This window comes from Tauraco erythrolophus, chromosome 27 (assembly GCF_009769465.1).
Source record: "Tauraco erythrolophus isolate bTauEry1 chromosome 27, bTauEry1.pri, whole genome shotgun sequence".
In the NCBI taxonomy this organism is placed as follows: Eukaryota; Metazoa; Chordata; class Aves; order Musophagiformes; family Musophagidae; genus Tauraco; species Tauraco erythrolophus.
Window position 1 is genome coordinate 6,287,415 of NC_141491.1, and position 26,143 is coordinate 6,313,557.

Genomic DNA, 26,143 nt, shown 5'->3' on the forward strand with positions numbered 1-26,143 from the left:
CACTGTCCATGTCTCCAACAAAGATGTTAAATAGCACTGGTCCCAGTACTGACCCCTGAGGGACACCACTCGTCACAGGCCTCCACATGGACATTGAACCGTTGACCACAACTCTTTGAGTGCGACCACCCAGCCAGTTCCTTATCCACCGAGTGGTCCATCCATCAAGACCATGTCGTTCCAGTTTAGAGACAAGGATGTCGTGTGGGACAGTATCAAATGCTTTAGATAAGTCCAGGTAGATGATGTCAGTTGCTCTTCCCCTATCCATCAATGCTGTAACCTCGTCATAGAAGGCCACCAAATCAGTCAAGCAGGATTTGCCCTTAGTGAAGCCATGTTGGCTGTCACCAATCACCTCCTTGTTTTCTATGTGCCTTAGCATAGTCGCCAGGAGGATCTGCTCCATGATCTTGCCGGGCACAGAGGTGAGACTGACTGGTCTGTAGTTCCTTGGGTCTTCTTTTTTCCCCTTTTTAAAGATGGGGGCTATGTTTCCCCTTTTCCAGTCATTGGGAACTTCACTAGATGGTGACTCTAAGTGAGAGGAGGTATCCTGTCTCACCCACAGCTCTTAAAAACTATTATTCCTGACTTCCTCCTTTTGTCTTATTTTGTGTCTTCTTTTAAATACCAAGCTTTTTGCTTCTGAGTTTTCTTCCCAACCTTATGATACCGATGTTAGAATATTAGAGCTAAAGAAATGATAGATCTGGAGGACGAACTCTGTCTGGATCAATCAACACTTCTGACTAAAACCTTTGATTTACCTATTATTAAAATTATTTTTGGTTTATTCTTCTTGTGGAGTGCCTTGTTTGTAGCATCATCGTAACTGGCATTGCAATGAGTACCTGCTCGTTATCAGTGTAGGTAACACTGAAATCAGTGGGACCACTCCAGGAACAGGCACTTGGCTGCAGTGTTTCCTTGGCTCACGCGTCAGGGGTTGGCTCATCCTTCAGGGATGAAGTCCCCAGTCCTGTTTGCACAGTGACCATGGTGGGATGCAGTAATGGGTGCATCAGTGACTGCAAATCTCTCTGTGTTAGGTGATCTTTCAACTCAGGTGCTGTTGAGCCCAGAAGACCCTTAGAGACATTTGTCACCCTACTGACAGTGTGACACCAGTTCCCAAAGCCATCCTACTGCAGGAATTGGCTGTGCCATGTCCTCATGTAAGGCCTGAGCAGTGCCTGAGGTCCCACAGAAGGTACAGTGGTGACCACAATTTACACAGACAAACCTGAACGAGGTTTGAGTAAGCTAAACCAAGCACTCAGAGCAGTGCAGGCGCAGCAGGAGAAGTCTCAGCATGAGCTGCACCCTTGACTCTGATACCTCAATACCACCCCAGAAATGGGATCTGTTCAGCACTGGGCTCAAAGCCACTGTCACAGTCCGTTGGCCCGTGGGTTGCAAGCGAGCGTGCTGCTCACCCCGACTGCAGTCCTGGCTTTGGAGATGCACAGCCAAATCCCCGACACCGAGGGAAGGTGGTACATGGAGCCGGGCTGCACGCTGTCAGCAAAGACCTCAATCAGAGGCTTGATTCTCACCTGCAGCAACACTGCTCCAGCCTGGGTCTGCTGGGCTGGCAGGTCCACCCCTGCCAGAGGGCCGAGGGGGGTTCCCAGATTCCGGGTACTGTCAGGATGATGCAGTATCAGGACAAGGTGCAGGAGCACACCCGACCTCCCCGTACTGCCTCTTAATCAAGAAGGAAACACACCGGCATGACATGGGTGTAAGCCCCCCGCGAGCCCTGCCCCCAACGAGGGGCAAACAAGCCCCTGGTGTGCTGGGCAGGAAAGGAGGCATGTCTCGGACGTCAGGGTGCTCTGCCTGCAGAAGGGTGAGCTGATGGTGATCCCACCGAGCGGACCTCAGCCCGGGGCTTGTAGTGAGTAACTTTTCTGAGAGCAGCCCCGCTCCCAGAGCAGGGAATATTTGGCATGTCTGATGCTGCTCCGATTAAAGCAGTCAACTGAGTTGGATCCTGGCACACAGCAGCTGGGGACCAGTGGCTACCGGGCCACCAGTGCTCACCACTGCTTTCCTCAGGCACCACCGCTGGGGTCTGGGGCTCTGTACTGCATTGGCCCATCCAGCTTGGTTTCTGTAGCCATTATGTCCGTTATGGCACTAATGAAAAAAACACGCACTTTGGTGATCCTTCTGCACCAGAGACTGTATGTAGATTCTTAAACAAATGTTCTCTGTGGGAGAAGGCTGCAGAGCTTTCACTCCCAAATGCATTATCTGCATGAGAGGGGTTTGCCACGAGACAGGAACACTCCCTGCCGTCCCTGGCTGCTTTGCCTCTGCGGACAAAAACATTTCATGGTCAGTGGGAGGTTTGTTCCGTAAGGATTTCAGCACAAAATTTGTCATGCCCCATCCCTGGAAGTGTTCAAGGCCAGGTTGGATGAGGCTTTGAGCAACCTGGTGTAGTGGAGGATGTCCCTGCCCATGGCAGGAGAGTTGGAACTAGATGATCTTTGAGGTCCCTTCCAACCCAAACCGTTCTATGATTGTATGATTTGCTGTGATGACACATTCAGGTTCAAAAGAACTCCAAAAACAAGAGTGGTTTGGGCAATCTTATCAAAGAAAACAAAGATTTATACTTATTGCACACCATTGCTCTGTCAGACCCTGGTGTCCCTGTGAAGTTTTGCAAGAGGCTTTATGCTTTGGAGTAGCAAGTTGGCCACCACCTTCCCTGGCCAGAACAAACTGAACCATCCAGACCTAAATCTCAGCTGCATAAAGAACCCGATGAAAAAGCGTAGGGAAAAGCAGCACCCAGGAGAGGTGGGAAAGAGCCTTTCAGAAATAGATAAACAATATATTTGCTGGTTTTGCAATTTTTTCTCCCTGCAACGGAGTCCGTAGCAGGCAGCAGCTAAAGCATTTCGCAAGGAGCATCAAGAGTTTTCCCCACCCATCACTCAGGGTGGGACGCTGTCATGTTGCATCGCCTGTGCTTTGCCCTCCAGCCTGGGAGAAACCTGCTCCTGACGTGTTTATACGGAGCCCTTTACTTCTCTCTGTCTGCTGCTCTAGAAACAAACAAATTGCAAGGGAAAAAATTAGAGCCAGGTAATGAACTGATCGCGTCCTTAGATGCAGAAGTCAGAAACACCCAGTTATCTGGGAGGGCCTCCGACGTGGAAAGGCAGTGCTGAGATCGGAGCATGATTCCCGGGGCTGGTGCGCCTTGCTCTGTGCTTCTGCTTCTCTGGAAAGCAGGAGGAGGAGAGGCGCTTTCCCTGTTAAACAAAAGGGTTTATGGAAGAAAAAGACAGAAGAGGACCCATGATCAATGGCTGGGATAATGCCATTTTGGCTTTCTCTCTAGCACTGGTTTTATTCCAGTTGAAATAAGAGGTTAAAGATATTTATTTACCTGCCTTGTGAGACTGCTGGATATTCAAATTGATGTTCTAAAATGGTCCCATGTTGCAGGCTGACAATTGGTGATCCACAAACGCTTATTAGTTTAAAGGCAGGTCTTTGCTGCTGCCAGTGAAGGAAAACACTGACTCCTTGGGCATGATAAGAGCACCTGCGCGCTATCAGCGCTCATCTTCGCTGCCTGTCCTCCCCGTGCCTCCCCTCCTTGTTTTAATATGAATGAATGGCTTCCAGGGCTTGGCCTCAAACATACAGGCTCGTTTCACAGCAGGGAGGAGAACTTCAGGCTAAAATTCAGGATGTCGGTGTTGCCCGGCTGCACGCGAGCATCCTCCTGCATCCCACGCGTGCAGAGGACTGCCAGGGCGTGATGGTGTCTGGCTGAAAGGAGACACCTACCAAGCTGCCCTGAGTTCTCAGGTCCCATGGGGAGAAGCCTTGGTGACAGCCTGTGCTCTTCTAAAATGGCTTCCAGATCTTACAGTGCAGAGGGAACGACTGCTTTCTGTCTCCAGCCCGCTTTGAGGGACTTCCTTGTCTTTTCCGGCATTTCTCCAGACTCCTAAAGGGAGGAGGTGTGGACCTGGTCCAGCTCCCCCGTGCAAACACCCACAAGCATTGGGCAGATGCAATTCAGGGTGTTAGGAAATCTGGGTGGTTTGTGAGGTCTGAAGGCAAGAGATTGATTATTTCCTTTCACTAATGCCATTCTGCAAAGGGAGAGCTCACTCTATGCACGTAATAGCATCAGCAAAAGTTATGAGGTTGTTGTCGGGTGGCTCTTTAAAGCACAGACTATGTAATGACATCACCTTCACCTTCAGAGATGTCATCTCTGTGTCTCCACACAGAGAGTGTCTCCAGACACTGGAGCACCTCACTTCTACCTTGCTGTGCCTCCTGTCTTGCTGATGGCTGCATCCAGCAAAGAGATAACAACATGGGGAACTCCATTCCCTTGACCACCTTCACTCCAGTGAAGGTCTCTGACAGCCTGGTGAACCTCCGAAACAAAGCAATAGGTTTTCAGTCTGAGAAAGCCGCTCTTAAGGCACAGACACGGCACTTGGCTGAGATCGAGAACCGACCAGGTCAGCTATGTCCATGTGAGGATTCATGGAGACTATTTGGCAAGCAGGTCTGAAATCCGCTGAAGCTGGCAGGAGAGTCCTCATCGATTTGTAGGCTTTGGAGAGGAATTCTAAGATACCAATTAGGTCCGTGCCACTTGAAAGAGATTAAAATGGGCTCAGCCAAGCATCTGGTAGAATCAGCAATAAAAGTCATGCAGTGACTTTGGTAATGAGCTTCACATCACACGGGAAATATTTTCCCATGAGTTTGCAAAAGGCTTCCCCGCCCTGCCAGGACCTGCACTGACTTGCCACTCAGGGCTCCCTGTGTTGCAGAAAGGTGTCTTTCCTAACAGGCAGTCGCTTTTCTTCACCCATCTCGGGGCTGGCAAGAAAGAGGACAACGCTACGCACCACTATGAAACACAGCAGGAAATACAGAATTGATAATTCTATATCTATAAACACAGACACGCTCACACCTTCCCTTGCCCGTTCTGCTGGCGGGGAGCCCGTGTGGGTATGCTGGAGAGCAAACAATAGCTTGAGATAAATAACAGGTTAGCTCTTCCATGGTTAGCTGAATCGGTTTCAGCGAATGCCCAGGGGCTCCGCAGCTCTGCCAAGCTTCCGACGGCCCTACAAAATAATCCCAGCTTATACTGACTCATAAAGAAAAAAAAACAGGGCTCACATCTAGCCAGCTGCTGCTCTGTCCTTCTGCCAGCCACTGCCAGCGGCAAGACCAGGGAGTGGAGTCCCCACTCCACCAAGCAGCAAAGTCCACCCTGCACCTTCTTGCCACAGCCCTGTCCCATCCTTCAATGTCCCAAGGGTTTCTGAACCCAGGAAAATGAAGTAAAAATGAGGATAATATCACCCTTACAAGGACATTTTCATCCACATGACTTCATGAAAGGTCACTTTTGCCGTTGCTGTGTGCATGCTGCATCCAAAGCAAAACCAGGATGGAGAGCACCTCTCCATCAGGGAAGCCCCTGGGACTCCTCACACTTACCCGTGTGCCTCTTCCCGCTCTTCTTATTGCATGCAAATTCTTCTTCCAAACCCCTGGGAACTCTGCAGTACGCACCAAACCTGTTACCCGCTGTGCTGCAGCACTAACAGGTTTTTCTGTGTCCTCTGGAGTAAAGGCAAAAACAATTCGTTCCCCTTTTCTCCCCTTCCAGCAATTCACCTGTTTAGATGCAAACCTGAAGAATGAAAGAATGAAAACTACTTCAGACTGGTGCTCCAATGACAGAGCAAGCTGGGTATCGGCATAGCTGGGCTAGAGGGTTTCTTCTTATCGAGGTGACATGCCTGCTAGGGAACCTCTTCTAAAGGCTGAAAAGCCGTTACCTGTGCAACTCTCTGGGACACAGCAGAGAGGATTCCCTGCATTCCTGAAGATCAGTTTGTTAATGGAAATATTTGGCTTAATTAATTAACATAATGACAATTCTGAAGGGTGTTGGAGGCAGGAATGATGCTGAGTGTGCTCAGGGCTGGGATGAAGTTGGGGCAGAGCAGCAGGGCTCAGGGTGAGCATGCAGAGGATACCAATTTCTCTGTCACATGGTGTTTCCAGGTTGGGAAATAGGGATTTTTTTTTTTTTTCAGTGACATGAACTATTGCACCAGGCACAGGCTTTTCACAGCCTTGAACCTCCACGGAAATAACGAGGTGCCAGTGTTGACTTTTCTCTCCCAGCCCAAGGGATCCTTGGGTGGCTTTTGCAGGAAGAGGCATCCAAAGTGCCACTGCTTAAAGCTAGGTGAGGAAAAAAGCCTTGGCCCAACAAGAGACCACAGATGAGCTTTCCTGAGATAAACCAAAGGAGATAGGATAGGAAATTTTATTGTTTAGTTCTTTTTGTGCCTGTTTGCTGTACGCCTTGGAAATCTGCTTGCCAGTGTGCCGAAGGGGATGTACTGGAAGAACTCAGTATCATGGAGCAAAATAAGGAGCAAAACAAATTTATTTTTTTTCTTTCTGGAGTACACAACTTAGTGCCGTGTCTCTCACTTGGATACAACCCTGCAGGCTCCCAGGTGCCAGCGTTGACACCCAGAAGGTTTAATGTGAAAGAATATTGGATTTAATCCTGGTATACTTGGGCCAAATCTGGGGGACTTTTGGTGAAGTGGTGAGGACATTTTGAACTGACCACAGGGCAGCTAAAGCCATTTTTTCATTTAATTAACTACAGTTGGGGTTTTTTTAGTATCTTTTTTTTTTCCCCTAGCTTAGTCATCTCAATTCTTATGGCATATCCCCCATTGTTCTCAGAACATCCCATTGTATGAGCTGGTACTACACACCTTGTAACTCATAAGCAGATATTCGTTGTCCCCACTTGTTTCTTGGCACAATGAGGTTCAACAGTACCTTCTCACTGACTTTTCATTCCCTTCACAAGGAACTTATAGAAGGAAGAGGAACTAAATAGCATAAAGAAAATAAACATAAATGCAGGCAGTGCTGAAAGGTCAGAATGGGGCATCATTCTCTGTGATGGCAAGAGATGTGATGCGAGCTCCTCTAATTACAAGCCGGGTTAGGCTCCATGTGTTGGAAAAAAGACATTTTCTCTAATAGCAGAATCATGTTTGAGCCTTCAGTTCTGCTTTCAAGCTCCTGGACGCCATATCCCAACCACTAAATGTCCTCAGATTTCAAGGGGGGGTTTGGACCTTGTTAAGGTCTACAGGTGGGCTAACCTCCCATAAATTTTGGGCCACAAAATTACCCAAGAGGCATAGGAATTTGGTAGCTGCGGCAGCCATGCGGGAGCGGGCTTGGCCATGTCGATCTGCAGCTCAACCCTTTCCTAACTTTCTGTGTCTCCCCTTTTCTCGTTGACCAGCTGTACAACGGGACGCTGAAGCGGGACGTGGAGAACAGGCGCTACAGCTCGTACAGCCAGATGGAGGGCTGGGGCAGCAAGCACTACAGCAAGGCTGTCTGCAGCCCCCCCAGGGCCGGCAGCGACTACTGCTTTGTGCAGAACATCAAAAGCAGCCGGAGCGAGCCCGACCTCTGCTGCGAACCGCCCCGGGGCACGCTGAGGAAGAGTCAGGTGGGGGGCCGGGCAGAGCACAAGACGACCTTGAACCGCCAGAGCATCTACAGCAGCTGTAGCACCCAGCAAGGAACTACCCGGACAAGTAAAAAAATGCCAGCACGGGCCCTCTCCTGCCCCTCAAGCAACAAGCCCGATGTGGTCTATGCCCAGCCCGTGATGAGCTGCAAGCAGGACGTGGTTTATGGACAGGCTCAGTCCAGCTCCAGGTAAGTCCGCCGCAGCGGGCTGCGTCTGAGTAAATGTAGACATCTGCTGTGGAGGTCTGTCCATCTGAGATAGTCACCTGAGCTGCTTCATAGCCGCTGGAGATCGGCTCACCGGTGCGCGCCGCGCTTAGTCGCATCCCGCGGTAGAGCCTGAAGTGGGTCAGATGAGTCACGCTCTTAAAGGGCTGATTTCTTTTCACGGGCTATGCAGGGAAATCGATATGACAGGCTCAGTGCCCATGCCTCTGCTGTAGCTGTGTGATGTTGGCCCAGATGACCCCCCAGTCTCTGCGGTGGTATCGGCTGACAGCTCCTTTGCCGGGTGAGGGTGGGGAGGTGACGAGCGGAAAGGCTGGAGCGCAGTTTGGGTGTCTCTCCTGGCTGTCCTACTGCTCTGATTTGACAAAAAACAAACCTAAAAAAACAATTATCTTTGAAGGAGTTGGTTCCTGAGGGTCTGGCTCAGAGCAGAGCTGAGAACCTGCTGAGAGGTCGTATTTTCCCCTCTGTCTTTCCACCCAGCCCTTTCTTCATTCTCCTAAAAGGTCTGATTAAGGCTCCAGAAAAAAGTGAGTTAGGAATTGAAATAAGTACCCTGATTGGAATCCTTTACCTAGCCAGGAAAGAGGAGGCAACGGAAGCTGTCCAATGCCTTCCTGTCCAGAGCATCCAATTCCACTGGGGTTAGGAATTATGCAAGGGTGGAGGACAGTCCTTCATGTCTCAGTTAGCATCAGGTCCCTTCTCGTAAATGTTGCCTACAACAACAGGGCATGTAAAACGCAGCAGTGAGCTCAGACACTCCCAAGCTGATTTATCTGTGCAATGCAGCAGAGCTCTCACAAAAAAAACCAAAACCTAGTAAGGTTTTGACAGCATTACAGTGATGATTCAAAGCTGCCCTGATGCTGGTGGCTACGCTGCCTCCGGTTCTGGAGCACCAACCATATTCTGCCATAGTCTTGGAAGAGACTTGGTCTGCACAAACCATAGCCTTGGAGGACCATGATTTGCATGTTTTGAACTGTAAAATACTGCAGTTCGAAGCTGCAGTGTTGTATTGGACTGGAGAAAGAGGGTCTGAATTCTCCAGAAGCGTTCCCAGGGGCTACTGCACTATCATTGCTGCATCCCTGTCACACAGGGCTTGCTCTGCACCACCTCAGCAGTTATCACAACTCTCAGACTGATGTGGCAGCTTGTCACACAAACCCTAGAAGCTCCTGAGCTCACTCCTGGTGGTCCCTGGTCCAAAAGAGAATTTGCACACTGCAGCATAAGTGTGAAACTAATTAACAGGGCTCATAGACTTTGTGGTAGCTCATACCAAAGCCCAGAGATTGTTGAGCTGTTGACCCAAGTCGTGACATAGATATTGAGAAAACCCCCCCTCACAGTCAGCAGTGTGAGCCAAATGATGCCCTTTTTCACATCTGAATGTTGATTTCCAGATTTCTCTGGCTGAGCAGAGAGTTAGCCAGAGAAATCTGGAAATCAGATCTGGAAATCTGCCTCGTTTTGTATTGGGTAGGAGAAGTGTGTCCCAGACTGTGTATGCCAAGAAATGTCACTTGCCTGTTAGCATGTTGTCTGAAACCTTAGCTTCCCATGTGCCCAGTTACTTCATGTTTTAACCCATGCAAAATTAGACCTGGCCAACCTGGAGCACTGGTGGCATTGGCTTGCTGCGTTCAAAAGATTTGTAATTCCTCTGGAATGAGAAAGAGGGATGTTACATAAACTGGAAGTAACTGGTTCCAGGGAACTTCTGACTAAAGAGCATAAGAGTGTAGTGGGAGAGATGGCAGAATGATTAAAACGGGGCTGCAGCTGGTTCCTGCCTAGGGAAAATGTTGCTTTTGAGAACTTAGTCCCGGACAGGCAAATTGTCTCCAAAGCAAGCCCTGCTCCACACTGCGCAGAGCTCACGGTTGGTCATTGCTTTGGAAAGGTCACTTGAAGAATAAAACCATTTTCCAAAGAGAGGGAGAACTGCTGTTGTGAGAGGAATACTCTCCAGCGCTGGATGCCCTTCGGTTAGGGAGTGGTTCCATTTATACAATTCTCCTGGCTCGGGGCATGGCTCATCTGGCAGAACTGGTTCTGATGTGGAAACGTCAAGGCTTCAAGTTGTAGGCTCAGCTGGGGCTGTGTCCCCTGAGTAAATCTGATTTGGCTGGGGCACACCCCCCTGCTTCGCGTGAAACCCGCTGCAGAGCTGGATTACTTCAGAGGGCAGTTTGTACAAGCATTTCTGCTCTTGGCTCAAAGGAGAAGATGTTGGCAGCAGTTGTCCTTATAGTTTTGGAAACATACTCTGGAGTTGTCTGCTTTGAAAGAATTACTGATTTGTAAGGCCATTAGCCCTTGTAAAGTATCTGGCAGGTTGCAGGTAGACTTGGTCTGGAGTGTGCTTTTGTTGAGAAGAAACCTTCAGAAATGGGTTAGGACCATATCTGGGCTGTCTTTGCTGTGTAGGACTGTTTCTGCTTGGAGGATTCTGCACTTGGGGAGCTTGGTCTTCATTTGGGTAATCTGATCCTTGGGTAGGGAGAGGTTTGCTTGTAGGCATCCCATTGTTAACCTCCACGTGCAGGAAGAGGGCTTAGCTGGGTAACAGCTGTTGGTAGTTCCGTTTAGAGGTCTGTTCTTCCAATTCTAGTAGTTCTTCAGGTGGAAATTTTGCCTTTATAACAAGGATAATTTTGTGTTCAATTTTCATGCTGCAAATCTCCTGTGTAGGTGGATATCTTGTCTGCAGGTCAGCAAACCATCTCTATGAGCAAGGGAAGGGCAAAATAGCTTCCACACTTTCAGAGGTGATCCAACGGGGTGATTTCCAGTGCTGTGAGAGTGAGTATGGCGGGAGCTGTGATCCGCCGGGTCTGCCTGTGAACCACAACTGCTCTGCAGTGCGGTGACTGTGGACAGTGTCAGTACTGGTTCAAGAGCGGTGCTTCGCGGGTGTCCTGTGCGACGGATCTGACCTCCTTGGATGGTGCGAGACAAAAATGGGCTCACTGGATGTTCTCAGGTAGTAAGAGTGGCATGTCCAAACACTGAGTATGCAAAAATTGTCAAACTATCTGTACTGAACAGTCCCTTTGCATTTGGTCACAAAGTCATGTAATTTCGGGAACTATTCTTGATTGTGTGATTGCTTCCATTTATTGAACAGCTTCAGCTGTGCAAGACATGGAAGAGCTGTCTCTACGATAACTATCTCTGAGAAGAGTCTGTCCTCAGAAGCAACTCTACTTGATAAAAGCACCTTTATTCCAGCTAACTGATGAGTGGTTAAAAACCTAAATGTTTTTTGGGAAAAATCATTCTATGACTGTATTGTAAACTAAACTATGATGTAGGGTTTTACTCACCCCACAGTATTGGTTCTGGTGATGAAATCTGAGGTTTGCACTGTTTGTTCAGATCAGGAGGTTAAAGAGTACTGACTCGCTTTGAGAAACCTGCTCCTGAAGTATCGCCTCTTCCACCATCTCTGTCGTTATGATCCCGCCTCAGTGAGCCGAGAGGGACCTTGTGATGTCCCTTTCAGGCATGCTTCTCTATAACCACTCGGGGGCTTAAGCCTTGCAAGCATTATGTCGTATCTGGAACAACATTTCCAAGCTCAGTATATCTGTCCTGGGCTCAGAAGTTCACGGGTTATTCTGGTGGCTCCTGCCCAAAGGCAGTTCTCAAGGAGTAGCATTCACGTTTTGCCACAATAGAGCTCTCTCAGGTGAGTCCTTCTACCTGATAGAGCTGGAGGGAGTCTTCTTGGTGTCCAGGGCTCCTTCTTCTCCCCAAACCCTTCTCCTTTCGGACTCTCATAACATCCCACAGATCTTCAGCCTTTCGTCCTGGAAACTGGCAGAAACAGTCATTTCAGCAGCTGGGGAAGACTCTGCATATTTGCCTGCTTTTAACCATTTCCTCTGATGGATGACAGCTGGAACATACTTCAAGTGACAGTGCGTCTTCTTGAGCTAGTCAGCTTTTAGCTAAATAAAAGGTTGCAATTCAGCCTAGTCAGGCAAAAAGTTTCTACATCCTCTTTGGTCATCAGGTAGTGATAACAAAAAGCAGTAATAAAGGATGTGATGTTTAATGCATCCTAGAAAACTTTGAGTCTCAGTTCCCTCCAACTGGATCTGGAGGTACAGGAAAACTGTTGCCACCACTGGCTGGCGTTGTATCAGTTCTGCTTGCAGAAGTGTTGCACATAGAGCTTCAGACACCACATGCACACAGGACTGACAGCCCAGGGCCAGGCTTGATCGTGACACATGGTGGTCATGGCTCTGCAATAGACTGTGCAATAGTCAACTGGTTACATGCATATCACACCTTCAGCAGATGGCTGCATCTGAGCTGGGTGCCCCTGTTGCCCCTGCAGAGATGCAGCCAATGGAGCTGAAATCTGAGGTAGGTCGGTGAGTTACCCCCTAACAGAGTCAGTGTCTCTTGGTTGACTTCAGAGGAAGCATGGGTGTCTGAGCTGGAGACGTTACTGAGAGACCAGTCTGATCTCACCCCTTGTGAAGGATTCAGGGGGTTCCCATTTGTGCAGATGAAGAGGTGAGCTGGGGTGTCTGCAGACATCCCCCAGCTCAAGGGTTGCTGATATAGATCAGGAGCCGTTAATGGACACCTACAACATGCGTTGTCTTCCGTGATACCACAAGCACCTTTGGCCTCATTTGAAGATGTGGATGCATTTCCCTTTGGTGCTCTCTGTATACGGGAGAAAGAGCCTAAACCACCTTTTCAGAGATCGTGTGAAAGCAATTGTCTCTCAAGGCAGCTGAAAATATGCAATATTTTGATGCTACTCTGTTAAAGATCTTGAATACCCTGGATGGCAGCTACGGAGGAGGCAGTAAAGACTGGGGCAAAGCTTTGGATTTTCCATATGGTCCTATTTGTCTATGGTGCTGCTTAGCCCCAGCCGAGCTGCAGCAGCATCTGTGAGCTGTGGCTGAAGTTCAGGGAGAGTAAGTGTGTGTCCTGTAACCATTCAGTCCTAGGCAGGAGCTCAGTTTCTCTTGAAGAGCTACAAAGAGTGAAAACAGAAAAGTTATTGAAAGAGTCAGAAAAAGTACTGCAGGTGTTTGCTGATAGATCTCCTCTCTTTTGGGATAAACCAAAGGAGATCGATCTGAAAACATAAATTTTCCAGGGCTATGCCACACAATGAAATCAGAACCACGTATGAAGATGGGAACCATTGTTTTCTTTTGTTCTTATTTGGGATAAACTGTCTCTAAGAATGACTAGTTCACGGTGCTCGGTACTTGTGATGTGAATTTGTCTACGCTGTTCGTTTGTGTCCCAAACAATTGCTGTGGAGCTGTGCGTGATGCCATCCTGGCAGGGTACACATCACGCATTGCACATGGTGAGGATCACCTCCTCCCTGGCTCAATGTTAACCCTTGCCATCTTCCCTGGTATCCACCCATCAAGCAAAGCCTGAGGAGAAGCTCCAGCTGAGCTTTCAATGGCATGAAAACCTTAGTGGAGCATCCCATGGGTGGACATGGCTGCTTGACATGAAGATGGCTACTGGGTTTGCTCTGGTGTTGCCTGATTCTGGAAGGGTTGGATGCGCTAGACGCTCTGTTTTGAGTGTCTTCACTCTGATTTTGTTAATGAACAATGGAATTTGTTAGAGTTTTCTGGCTTCCTCCGCTCCTGGGACTTGTAGCCCTAACAACCAGGATGGAAACTTAGATCCAATTAACACAAACCAATCTGCTAATACAAAGTGAACCAAAGGCATTAGTATCAAATGAGGGAATTTGCCTTTCTGTGATACTGATCCGCTGTTTCCCTTCCGCACCTGAATCTGATCATCTAATTTGTCTCCTGTTGAATCATTTCTAATTGAGGTCTCTCCCTATTCTGATTGCTTCTTTCTTGTGGAAGAACAACCACCTTTGGAGCTCTTCCTACCAGGCACATTGGCCCAGGTTGGAGATGGCTGCAGTTCAAGAATTTGTCTTGGAGCAGGCTGCTGTTCTCGTAGTGTAGTTCTGGTTAGGAATATCCTTGACTGGCTGATGAACAATCTCCTGTTAGCACTGGCTTTGCCAGGCTGATTATATTCTCAGCTAGGAGAAATCACTGCTTCTTCTCGGGCGGCATGACTGAGCCTGGCTGCTCGCCCTCTGTGAACTTCTGTTGGTGAGCCAACAGAGGAAACAGAACCTTCCACAACTTTTCCCACATAGAACTGGATGTGGATGCCTAGCTTTTCCCTGCTGAAGGGGGGTTTGGCCCTCTTATGGAGTACATGTGTAGAAAATTACCTCCCTTGAGTAGCTGGACTAAGAGGACATCCTTCTTTCTCATAAAAAGAGCACCTGATTTAGGGTTTTTTCAATTTGATAAATAAATAAAAAAAAAAATCACCATGATTACATATGCAGGATGGCCATCAATCTGGTATTTTTATGGATATACCTCCCTCCCCACGCTGCCAGCCTAGGTCTGCATGCTCAAAGGAGAAGTCCCTCTGGTGCTACTGATGCTGGATCCATTGGTGTCTCAGCTCTATTGTGTGTCTCAGGAGCATGAAAAAGATGAAGAGAAAATCACAGCATCCTGACTCCAAACCAAAGATTTCCAAGGTTCCGTTCTGTCTAGTTTAAATTTTGTCTTTCCAGTTTTGTATTTCCTTGTTGCAAGTGTAATGAAAGTTTTTTGGAGCCAAGTTTTGGTAGAGGTTCAAACTGATGAAAAAATCGTATACTGAAGTGATGTTTTATTGTTAGAGCATAAATAAAAGTGGAATGAGGTTCATGTAACCTTAGACATTGAATGCTTAAGGTCCAATCCAAGACTGTTATCTGTTGGTTTTGTACACCAACAGAGGCAGAGGTATCTCCAGAGGGCAGGTCTTCCTGCCTTAGGAAAAATGTCTAAGAAACAAAGGCAAATTGTTCTTTGGAAACTCCTGTTTCTCTCCATTGACTACACAGATGCTTAAATGAGTAATTTAAACTGGGTGCAACCTTATACCAGTGAGGGTAGGGGAGGCAAAACAGTCTTTAATGCTGTCTTCCAGTGCCACAGTGTAATTATTGGCTTTCAATATTTTGTATGAAATTTGCTACAGAATTGTGGATATTATTCACTGGCCCGTGTTGTGCCAGGGTAAACCTTTGGATGCTGAAGGACAAAATATTTTATCTTGTTGTAAGCTGCTAGCAGTGGTGACCACAGTTGGGTGTCCTTTCCAGATCTTTTTTCTCACATTTCTTTGGCACGATCAAAACGAGTCTGCATATTCCGTGCCTCGAAGAAGCTAATCCCTCGTAGTAATGTTTAGTACTTCAAAGGTAATAGGTGCTTTTAAAGAACTTCTAAAAAATACTCTGTTTTGTTAGTCTATCAGATTGTTTGAAGATGCTCAGCCCCTCTACATAGTTACTCACTAGAATGACACGGAGCAAGAGCTTGGATTCAAATTAATGTGGTTCAAACAGGAACTGATCTCCCCGATCTCCGGGTGAAACTCCCCATCAGTTGCAACAGGATCCTGAACAGGGAATAACATCGGTCAGGCACAACGATGTTGTACTAGCAAAGCCCCCACACTTTTTGATTTCGTCCACTGTCGACAAAACTTTTCCCATTTGCATCCCATCACTGCTGTGTTATGGTTTGAAGTGGGGGGGGAGGTCCGGGTGGCAGAAGCTGCCCATCACACCGGACTCCCATCCCCGTCGGGGCTTGAGCCAATCGGCGCCTCTGCGAATTGCCCTATTGACGTCGGACAAAGGAACCGGAAAGGTGTGTGCCTGTGCCCAGGGGCGAGGAGACGGGAGGGGGGCACGGCCCCCGCTCCCGGCTGGGCTGGTGCCCGCCCCGTCGAGGATGGCGGCGGCGGAGCCGCTTGGGGAACTCGGGGAGAGCTCCTTAAAAGCCCAGGGCTGGTAAAGCCCCCACTTGGGGCAAATCCGATGGGGTAAGGATTTGCCTCCCAGCGGGCAGGATTCACGCTTTCGCCGTGAGTAGGGGATCCACTGGAGCAAGGGACAATGGTGTAAGGGCTCCTGCTCCTTTAAGAGAAGCGGCAGGAACAGCATGGGATGAACTGACCTGCACCCCCCCATTCCCTGCCCCCTGCGCCGCTGGGGGAGGAGGCAGAGCCGGGAAGAAGAGGCAAAGGGGGGGAGTGGTGTTGATTTTAAGATCTGGCCTTGTTTTCTTGTTATCCTCTCAAGTAACCGTTTTTGTGTGCTTTTTCTAGATAGCTGTTAATAAATAGTTTTGCTTTAAGAAAACAGCCTCTTTTGCCCGGGACCGTGGGTGGTGGGTGCTCCTCTGTTCCTGTCTTGACCCTCAGCTCTTTTATTACATTTTTCTCCTCTCCATTTTACTGGGGTGGGAGAGCTGCGTGGGGTTTAGCTGCCGGATCGGCCTAACCCACGACATGCTGAAACAGTAAGAACCGAACAGGAGTTCAGGTTTTGGCTCGTCTCAGTCCTGAACTTCGCATGGTTGTTTACTCTGATGCAAATCAACACAGACACTGCTGCCATGAGCCGAGATCCCGCTGCAGCCAGCTGCAGGCCTGAGGTGCCAGGATGATAAAAGGATATAGTAGCTTTTATTAGATTAACTGGTATAATTGGAAACACAGACAAGACTTGCAGTTCAGAGCTCCTTCATCAGTCTGAAAGTTTGTACGGTTTTCTAATTTTATGTGGTTCAAAAATCACAGACGATGCTAAATAAGTGCAACCCAAAGAGAGTAGGACCTTTGTATTTCTAAAAAAGGCGTCAAATCTTCTGGTGTTTGTATTCCTCCCAAGGTTTCACTCCTGCTCCAAGCCACAGATATTCATAGACTTCCTCTGGAGACTGTAGGGACATTCTTTACCTATACCAGGGGATGATGACAGCAGCCAACTTTTATGAAGAGCTTGAAGACTACCACTATCAACATACCCTGGGAGCAGGATGTTTCGGTGTTATTATTAGTATTTCACAAACTCAGTGTGTGTCCATCCCATAACTCCAGACATTCCCCTCACCTTTTCCTAAGGCTCTAGCATGAGCTGCTTTCACATTTTTGCTTCCAACACGTCTTACATCAAAGGATCACTTGCTGTGGGAGAAGCATCTGCCTACTTTAGATTGTAGCAACCTGATGAATGGTTTCACTCTCATCCACTAACTTTTATGTGAAGGACAATGAATACTGGTTCTCTGTTCCTTAATATTTCTACCTTAGAGATGATTAGACATCTAGCATCTAGACCAAGCTTTTACTTTCTGTCCGTTTGTTTCTAGCTAGGCTAGATCCATAACTTATTAGCCTTAGTGTCCTCCACTGTGTCTTTCCCACTTTTATCATACCTTTTTTTGAGACAGGGAAATGCACTAGGAGTGGGTGCACCATGTGGTTTATGTGACAATATTTTACATTTTGTGCTGAATTCCTTCCTAATAATTCGCAGTACTGACATAACCCTTTCGTCTGAGCACTCAACCAATGCTGTACTTCTCTTTAACACAGAATATGTGGTGACGAGATAGACGGTGGTACAATGACCATCCAGAAAGCCATACAGCTTCTGTGCTCCTCTGATGACAAATACCAGGCCATGGGTGCTTACTACCTCCAGCACACCTGCTTCCAGGATGAGTCTGCCAAGCAAGAGGTGAGCAAACTCCTTCAGAGCTCTGCCGTCTCGCTGGATGTTATGGCACATGAGATGGATTAAACTGTTTTTCCTCAGTACCAAGGATCCATAGGTCCCCTTGGTTTTCATGATGGAGCGTTATGCCTCATTAGTCACACTCAGGAGTTAATTAAGTAGATTTTTCAACTATTAGTGGCCACTTTCTCTTAATAACAGTCAGGTCAGGATTTTAACACAGAGGAATAGCTACCAGGCAGCAGAGGAAACTGTGTCTGCTGCCGTGACACAGATTGGTGGGTTTTGGCGATACGGGGCAGCCTTCAAGATGCAGTGTCATCTTCTGGATGCAATTGCACCCAGTTCCATCTGAATCTTTTGCTGTCTCAGAGCTGCAGTGTCAGAGCCACACAAAATTGCCCTAAATTCCACTGTGATCTTCATTGTCTGTTGCTCAGAGACATTTCAGTCGTCGTGAGCCTTTCAGCCATCTAAACCGATGAGTTTAAGAAGCGATCATGTACAAAGATATTTGATCAAACAGAAGCCCTTCTTACGGCGTGGCTTATTTCTCTTATGCTCTCACTCTCTGAGTGAGAAATTTATGCCAACACGCAATCTCGAGGCTGGATGTGTTGTAGCAAGACTGTCACAAAAGTTTATCCTCATTCTGGCGTGTTTGCAGCCATGCCAACACGGGTTTATCAAGATGCCATCCCTGTGGAGGTTGCTTTCAATTTCCCGGCACAATAATGGAGCTGGGCATGCCGGCGTAGTGTGGGGATGCACCTCTGTGCCCTTGCTGCAGCTGAACCGAGTGCAGGTACCCCAGCCCAAGTTACAGTCACTAATTGCGAGGTGGCCACACCCTTCGTTACCATTGAAAACACTCTGAACCTGGCCTGTCCCATCGCTTCCCAGAAAGATGTGTCAGAGCAGGTACGTGAGTCACCCGAGCGCACGCTTGTTTTCTTTCCTTTCTAAAAGGTGCTCATTCATTTTCTATTGTCAGCAAATCTCCAGCCAATGGGTTGGTTTGTGCCAGGAAGGGCTTCTTGGGGGATCATGTCCCCAGGAGACCTTGCACAGGGACATCCTGCAGTGGGAGCCCTCATCATTTTGGAGAGCTCATCTGGAGGAATTTGTCTTCCAACCTCCCCAGCATGTGTGTGGTGTCCTGCAGGTCGGGGTCCACATCCCTTCCCAACGCTGCCCCTGTCGAGTGCGGAGTACAGCTCAGTACTGCTTCTGGCTGACCTTGAGGGCGTTTACGCTGTACCATGACCATCCGCCTAAGCTCAGCCTGTGATTTCAGGATGCAGATAAACTACCACATCGTGTCATTATAGTGCTGTGAATGACCTCTGCATATAGGCAGAGCAATGTTTGCACCTGATGTAAACTGACGGAGGGCGGCGAAAGTTTGCGGGAGCGAGCACATTTACATCAGCAAAGGATCCAGTTCATGGCCATTACTCATAGACATCCACTTCTAGAGTTTAAGCTCCAACCTCAAGGCCAACACCTTTGTGCTCATGACCTATGGCCTGAACCAGACAGGCCATCTGCAAGCTCTAGCCATCCTTTACTGCCATGTCTGTTTTTTCAGCTCCCATGAGCCTGTGTCATGTTGACTCCTTGCATTGCCATGACGGTTCTAGTTGTCTCTGTCCCAGCAATGTTCATAGCCGATGGCAGCATGTCTTTCCCGGTACAGGTCTATCGGCTGGGAGGAATCGCCAAGCTTGTTGAGCTGCTCCGCAGCACGAACCAGAACGTACAGCGGGCAGCGGCTGGAGCCCTCCGAAATTTGGTCTTCAAGAATCCAACCAACAAGATAGAGACACGGCGGCAGAATGGGATAAGGGAGTGCGTGAGCCTCCTACGGAGGACGGGGAACACCGAAATTCAGAAACAACTCACAGGTACATAGCAGACTGCTCAGCCCTCAGCATGGACCTTGCTCCTCCTTGCCTGTGGTCCATGTTGCTCCAGCACACAAAGGCCTACTAGCCATGGTGCTGCCATACCACAAAGAGAATGTTTTATGCTCCTGTTGCACAAAATGGCAACCTAAAGCAGAAAGCAGAGGAGATCCTGGCCCTTCGGTGACCTGCCAGGGTTCCCCGCATCATAAGTGTCCATTGGGGAAGCACCTACCCCAGGTTTCCTCCCGCAGCTGTAGTTGCCCTGCCATTCCCATGCCTTCCTGCACCCGTGGCCTCCATGCTGTTCCCAGCATGATATGATTGGGCAGGTTATCTGGTTGGTGTCCCTTCTTTTCTTGAAAGGTTGATGTGAGTTTGTTGGTGCAGGTCACCCTCAGCTGTGACCGAAGTGCTGTGTGCGAACCTTTACAAGATCCCTGGAAAGATGCCTTCACCGTGCAACCTAATGGCAATAAACACTGATTCTGGGAAGAGGGAGGATGCTTAGTCACTCACGTCCACATGATACCGTGCTCCTGTTGCCCATCCTGCCTGTCTCCCATAGGGATGGACAGACACTAGGGTTTAGGGCAGCCTCCACACCCTTAGTTCAAAGAGGGTTGAAGTGAACAAAGGCTTTGTTGCTGGAATTCATTCTGATCTAAAGAAAGTTTACTAATGCATGGTGACCTTCTGCTTGAGCTTGTCTCCCATCCCCTTCCTAGGACTGCTCTGGAACCTTTCCTCCACTGATGAATTAAAAGAAGAGTTGATACAGGAGGCCCTCCCCGTCTTGACAGACTGTGTTATCATCCCTTTCTCTGGCTGGTCTGATGGCAGCTGCAATAGAACAAGAGAAATTATTGACCCAGAAGTCTTCTTCAATGCTACAGGGTGTTTGAGGTGAGTCATCAAGCCGGGCCTTTCTGTAACTTGCAGTCTGTTGACAAAAGCTGGAGCTGTCTAAACCCTCTTACAATAAGATAACAATATGCTCGCTGCAATTGTATTAATCAAAAACTCTCCTTGAGAAGATTTTCCTGACTAAAAGTAGGTGCAGAAAAAAATCACACGTGAAATATTTTTCCCAGTAGATTGTTTTTGTTTTGGTTTGGTTTGTTTTTTTTTTTTAATATGTTTGTTCTTGCTAAGCCTCTGCTCAAAAAAAAAAATTAAGTTGCTTTGTCACTGGAGAGCATCAATAATGAAACGTGACAGTGTTCAGCTCAGACCAGGAAACTCGACACTCTTTGCCCTTGTGTTTTTGAGGCTTCCAGAGAAACTTTTGGTTGCTAGAAAACAAACTGGTTTGGGTTTTAGGTGACAAAAAGACAGAATTCTCTGTGTGGCGAAAACAGACACGTTCCCACTGATTTTAATAACTGTTTTCACTACAGAGCAATCCCATGGCCCGGGCCCTTTCCTGCCTTCTTTCGCCAGGCGTTTCGGCGACGAAACAGGAGGTGCAGATCGAGCCGTAGTAGTTTATTGTTTTCACAGGAAAGCCAGAGCCCTTTTGTAGAAGATCTTCGCCCTGACTTGCTGCTTCTCCTACCACCCTCCTCCACTTGGATGCGAGCTCCTTGTCTCACTGGGAACAAGTAGGGGGAAAAAAAAAAAAAATACCCTGTGTAATTAGGTACTTTCATCAACCGAAGCTCTCCCCGAGGGAGCGCAGCGCCGGCCGCACCCTTACCAGACATGCAGCTGGTAGGAGCTGTATCTGCTTGTGAAACGAAATGGGTGACTACGGTAGGGGCCTTTGGAGACGTGATACTATCGTCTTCTGCGGCTGGGAACCGTGTCTGAAAGATAGCGAGTGCGGCTCCCTTCCCTGCCGTGGACGGCACCCTCCCTCTGCAGTTGCACGCCGGGATGTGTGGTGCACGCTGTACACAAGGTGCTCCACTTTTAAGACCATCTCAACCCACCGAGGCCACGAAATATCCCATTAAAATGAGGGAGAGAGGACAATGATAGCTTGTAAAAGGAGCTTCCTGTGGAGTTTAACTCAAGGCAGGCTCTGTCCCCTGAGACTTTTCACAGCCTGTGGCAGCAACAGCCGACACCGCTGGTGAAACCTGACAGATGAAGGTCAGCGAGGGAGCTCCAAAGGCTGGGAGAAGCAGGACCAGGGAGCAAACTGAGCAAGGAAAGCAGAGCGGTTGGGTCCGGAGCCCCTGCTCCGAGAGGCGAGCCGGGATCGCTCTGACTCACTGCTCCACCACATCGTAACGCAGAGATGGGAACAGCCTTGGGTTTGCCCTGGGCCTGAGCCACTGCTGCTCAAGCATTTCTGGATTGCAGATGAATTAATGTTAATGAGGAGGCTGCAAATCACAGCGAACATCAAATCCAGTTCTGGAATGCCTGGAGTGAATATCTCACAACGACTGCCAACCTCCCTTTGTTTTTCATTTGCAAGCTACAAGGCAATAAAACAGGGAAGAAAAAACCCAACAAAACAACAAAAAAACATTTCCTGTTACTGGAAAAACTCCTCTGTCCTGGCAGCCACCAGTGCTCAGGAATACATTACAACACCACAAACTGGTCGATCCCTCTGGTCAGAGCGATTGCTGCTCTTCAGCATCTCTGCCCTCGTTTCCCACGCAAATATTGCTGTTGACCCTGCGTTCATGCTTGCAACCATATGCACCTTCCTGATTTTCGCAATAATCCGAGATGGTCTTTATCCCATCTTCTCTTTGGAAACATCTCCAAGGAGGTGATGAGTCTGTGTTATGTCACATGCACAGCCTCTAAGGCAAAATGTTGCTGATAGTTACTCTCACTAGGAGGATGTCTTCTATGCAGAGCTCCTTAACAGGACATTTTCCTGGATGAAATCAGTCCTAAAGAGCAACAAGAGAGCTGTGCACCAGTGCAGTTCTACAGAAGGACTCCAAAATGAGAGCAGTAGACCAGCCTTGCTCAATCTACAAAAATATCCTTAAATTCAATTACAGCCATAGCCAGAACAGAGCTAATAGAGACTAGTAGGTGATCTCAACTAATCCTCTCTCCTCCTTCTTTCCTGACATGCTCTGTGATGGCTTTCTTCAGAAACTTGAGTTCTGCAGACATGGGGCGCCAGACCATGAGGAATTACCCTGGCTTGATCGATTCAGTTATGACTTACGCTCAGAACTGCGTGGCTTCTAACCGACCCGATGATAAGGTACCAGATGCTCACCCCGAGCTGTTTGCTAGAGTTCAGCCCTGTAGTTAACAATTGCAACTTTGGGAATATCTCAAAATCCCTTTCAAACAAATACAAGAGGGGACTGGACTCTTTGTGGCCACTCTTGTTCTTCCGAATCCCAGTGAAATCTGTTGTAGGACTGCAAGTCCCCTTGTGCTCTGGGCCTGAAGTAGAGGTGGGTTTTACAATTTCTCTTTACCAAACACAGAGACGTGGCAAAATATTTTGACTCCTGAGCCCCTAGTATGCTTTCCTCCCTTCCCCTCCCACCTTGGGATCCTTCTAGTGTCTTAACCTCCACCTCTTGCTCTTCCCACCACCATACCTCTTCATTCAACAGGACTCAAGTAAGTCTCAGACTGGCATCACATTCAGCAAGAAACCAGGAGCTGGCATCTTTCTGCCAGTCCTGTGTAACTGTGACTGATTGCTCTGTGTAAATGGCACTTACCTTGGACAAAGTAGTTTTCATAGCCACATTTTCAGGAGCTCAACAGCTGTGATACTAGCCAGACATGCTGAAGTCCTCAATGCCCAGCAAAGTACCAAAACTATTTGGAATGAGCTCAAGATTGAACAGATTCTCTTTTGGGGACGGCTTTTGCAGGAAGACCGATGTCAGCAGCGCATAGTGAACACAGCTCATTGGAAATGTAACCACATGTTTTGGCGTTGGTTACAGGTATCTAGTGAAAATTCTCCCTTGCTCTTTATATTCAGCACTCTGACATCCAGGTAAAGGAGGTTTAAAAGCCTGTTCTTGGTAAAAAATGTCCCCTAATCTGTAGCTGTGACTTGGCCAAAGTCATTGGAAGTTGACTAAGGCAAGAGGAAGACTTTCAAGATTTGGCGTTTCGTGGTAGGCAGTTTGATATAACCACCCTCTACACTCACGCTCTTTCCCTGTTTATCAACTCATCTGTGGCAGCTGGACCTAACAAGGTTCACTGAGTCAATCAGCTCACTGAGATCTACCGTATAGAATTTGGGCTATATGGCCTTCATTCATGTCTACTCTACCTCCTTTTTCCTTCCCATCCATTGCTACCTTAAGCAGGGTCAGGAACTTATACCATAAAACTGCTAAAAAAAGCTAATTATGGCATGGTGTGTGTCCTCTCTGTAGCTATAGCAAGTGCTGCTCCATATTTTTCTGCCTAATGTGATGCTTATATTTTTATTCTGGGGGTGATTTCAGTCTGTGGAGAATTGCATCTGCATCCTGCACAACCTCTCCTACCGCCTGGATGCTGAAGTTCCCAACAGATACACCCAGCTCAACCACATGGCCCGGAGCGTTTATATGGACAAAACTCTCACAGGCTGCTTCAACAGCAGGAGTGGTAAAATGGAGGTAAGACGTGCCACAGAGGGCTTGGAAATGTGATATTCAGCCCCAGGCAGGGGCTGCAAGCAAGGAGCAGGATCTGAGCTTCCAGTTTCTCATCTCTTTGTAGAATGACGAATACGGTGTCCCCCTTCCTGAGGAGGATTTTAAACCCAAAGGACCCAGCTGGCTCTACCACTCTGATGCCATCCGCACCTACCTGTCCCTGATGGACCAGAGCAAGAAGGATGCCACCCTGGAAGCTTGTGCTGGAGCTCTGCAGAACCTCACTGCGAGCAGAGGGCTGGTAAGTGCTCCTCTCTCCTCCGCACGCGCGCAGCCAGACGTGTCAGCACCTCACAGTAATCAGAAAGGACAATGTCTTCCTTCAACCTCAGGGCACTATTGCAAGTCATTCCACAGCGGATGCTGCAGCTGGGGTATTTATTAACACCAAAAATAGGGTCTCGTGGAGAGCTGTAATCAGCATGCCAAGGTTCTATCCCAGATCCATACATTTTCTAGGGGCTCCTCTGGGTTGGTCATACCACCAGCATCTACTGCCATTGGCACCCTCCCCCCAGGACACCAGTGAGGATATGCACAGATGTGCACATGTGGACAGATGTCATTAAAGGAGAGAGAAAGGATGTGCGTGCGCCACTGCCTGTGTGTATTTTTTAAGTGGGAGGTGGCTCTAATGACAGGGTGGGTTGTGTTGTGGATTGCGGCTTGTCCTCACATCAGAGCTGCTTGTAAAACTGCTCTGATAGATGTCCTAACGCGTAGGTATGGCAGCGTGGAGGTGACGCGGGCTGCGTGACGCCGTGGGTATTGCAGGAGCGCGGGCACGGCGAGGGCCACGTCACGACACCAGCTGTGCCGTGCCCAATATCGCTGCCATGGGCATGTCCTCACAGGCTGCCTTCACGTGGACAAACCTCGACTTGTCTGTTTGTGCTGAACTTCATCAATTCCAATTTAAATAAGATGGCTAGGGAGATAAAGAGATAATTATTTCATACGTAGGAGAGGCGTGTCACGTGTGCCAAGCGTTCCACCCAGAAACACGGAGTGATTCATGAAAGGAGCCTTCCCTGCTGGGACAGCGTTAACCTGCCAGCTCGGATCTCCTGGGAGGTTTTGTTACAAGCCTTTCGATCTGAAATACTTTGGGAACTTTTTTTTTGGCAATTTAACTAAAGCAGTGCCACTAACAACAAAGTGGAGATGGTGTGTCACGGTGTGGGTAGAGCTGATCAGAGAAATGGGGCTGGAGCTATGTGCTCCATGGGAATGAAAAGCCTATCAGCAATCAACATCATTACACAAGAATGTCTTTTGGGCAGGGGGGAAGAAAACAAACAAGCAAAAACCAGCCCTGACAGTGTTGAAGCAACTTATTTCAGCCTTCTGGAAGGGAACAGCTGGAATTTGCCTGGATGTGCAGAAGCAGCTTCTCCTTTCAAGGGTCTTATTCCAGCTCAGAGATGGAGTTGGGGTGGGAGGCTGCATTTGCCATCACTTGGGTTGGAACTAGACAATCTTTGAGGTCCTTTCCAACCCAAACCATTCTATGATTCTAAGATTATGGCATTAGAAGTCATGAGACATCTCTATTCTGTCTCCTAGATGTCCAACGCAATGAGCCAATTGATTGGTTTGAAGGAAAAAGGTTTGCCTCGCATTGCACGGCTCCTCCAGTCCAACAGCTCTGAAGTTGTCCGATCTGGGGCTTCTTTGCTGAGCAACATGTCCCGACATCCTGTTCTTCACAAAACCATGGGTAAGTAATTTCTACCACCGTGGTTTCCAGAACAATGTCTAGTTTTTACCTCTCTGATATCTGCTCACTTCACGTTGTAATCCCCATAACAGGACTTAACCAAGCTCTGAAATTGGGCAAAGCAGTGTCATTTCTTCCGGCCAAAAGGTTGATTACAGGTGATATCTGCAGGCTTAATTAACAAAATGTGTGCTATCTCAAAGTCTCTACAAGCATGTGGTATATTCTATAGATAATGTCAGATCTTCAAAATCATGAGGATGATAGCATTTTGGGAAATGAGTTGGACTTGACTACCCATGACCAATCTAATTGCCTTTCCAGAGGCCTGCAGCACTCATTTTGTCTCTGAAAATCAAGTGATGACTATTAGGTCATTACTGCCCAACATTATTAGTGCCTCCTTCCAGAGATAACGCTGCGTTCTTGCACTGAGCAGCACTAACGCAAATAA

General features: G+C 48.1%; 1 protein-coding gene across 1 annotated transcript in view; it reads left to right on the plus strand.

Moving 5' to 3' along the window:
- The window catches only part of PKP1 (plakophilin 1), a 44,292-nt gene that overhangs the window by 11,577 nt on the left and 6,572 nt on the right, over positions 1–26,143 (plus strand). The window contains exons 3-10 of the mRNA XM_086627352.1: positions 7,364–7,788; positions 17,320–17,464; positions 19,161–19,368; positions 20,097–20,274; positions 22,438–22,552; positions 23,775–23,930; positions 24,034–24,210; positions 25,536–25,689. Of these exons, the coding sequence (XP_086483478.1) occupies positions 7,364–7,788; positions 17,320–17,464; positions 19,161–19,368; positions 20,097–20,274; positions 22,438–22,552; positions 23,775–23,930; positions 24,034–24,210; positions 25,536–25,689 (1,558 nt within the window). The remainder of the gene's footprint in view (positions 1–7,363; positions 7,789–17,319; positions 17,465–19,160; positions 19,369–20,096; positions 20,275–22,437; positions 22,553–23,774; positions 23,931–24,033; positions 24,211–25,535; positions 25,690–26,143) is intronic.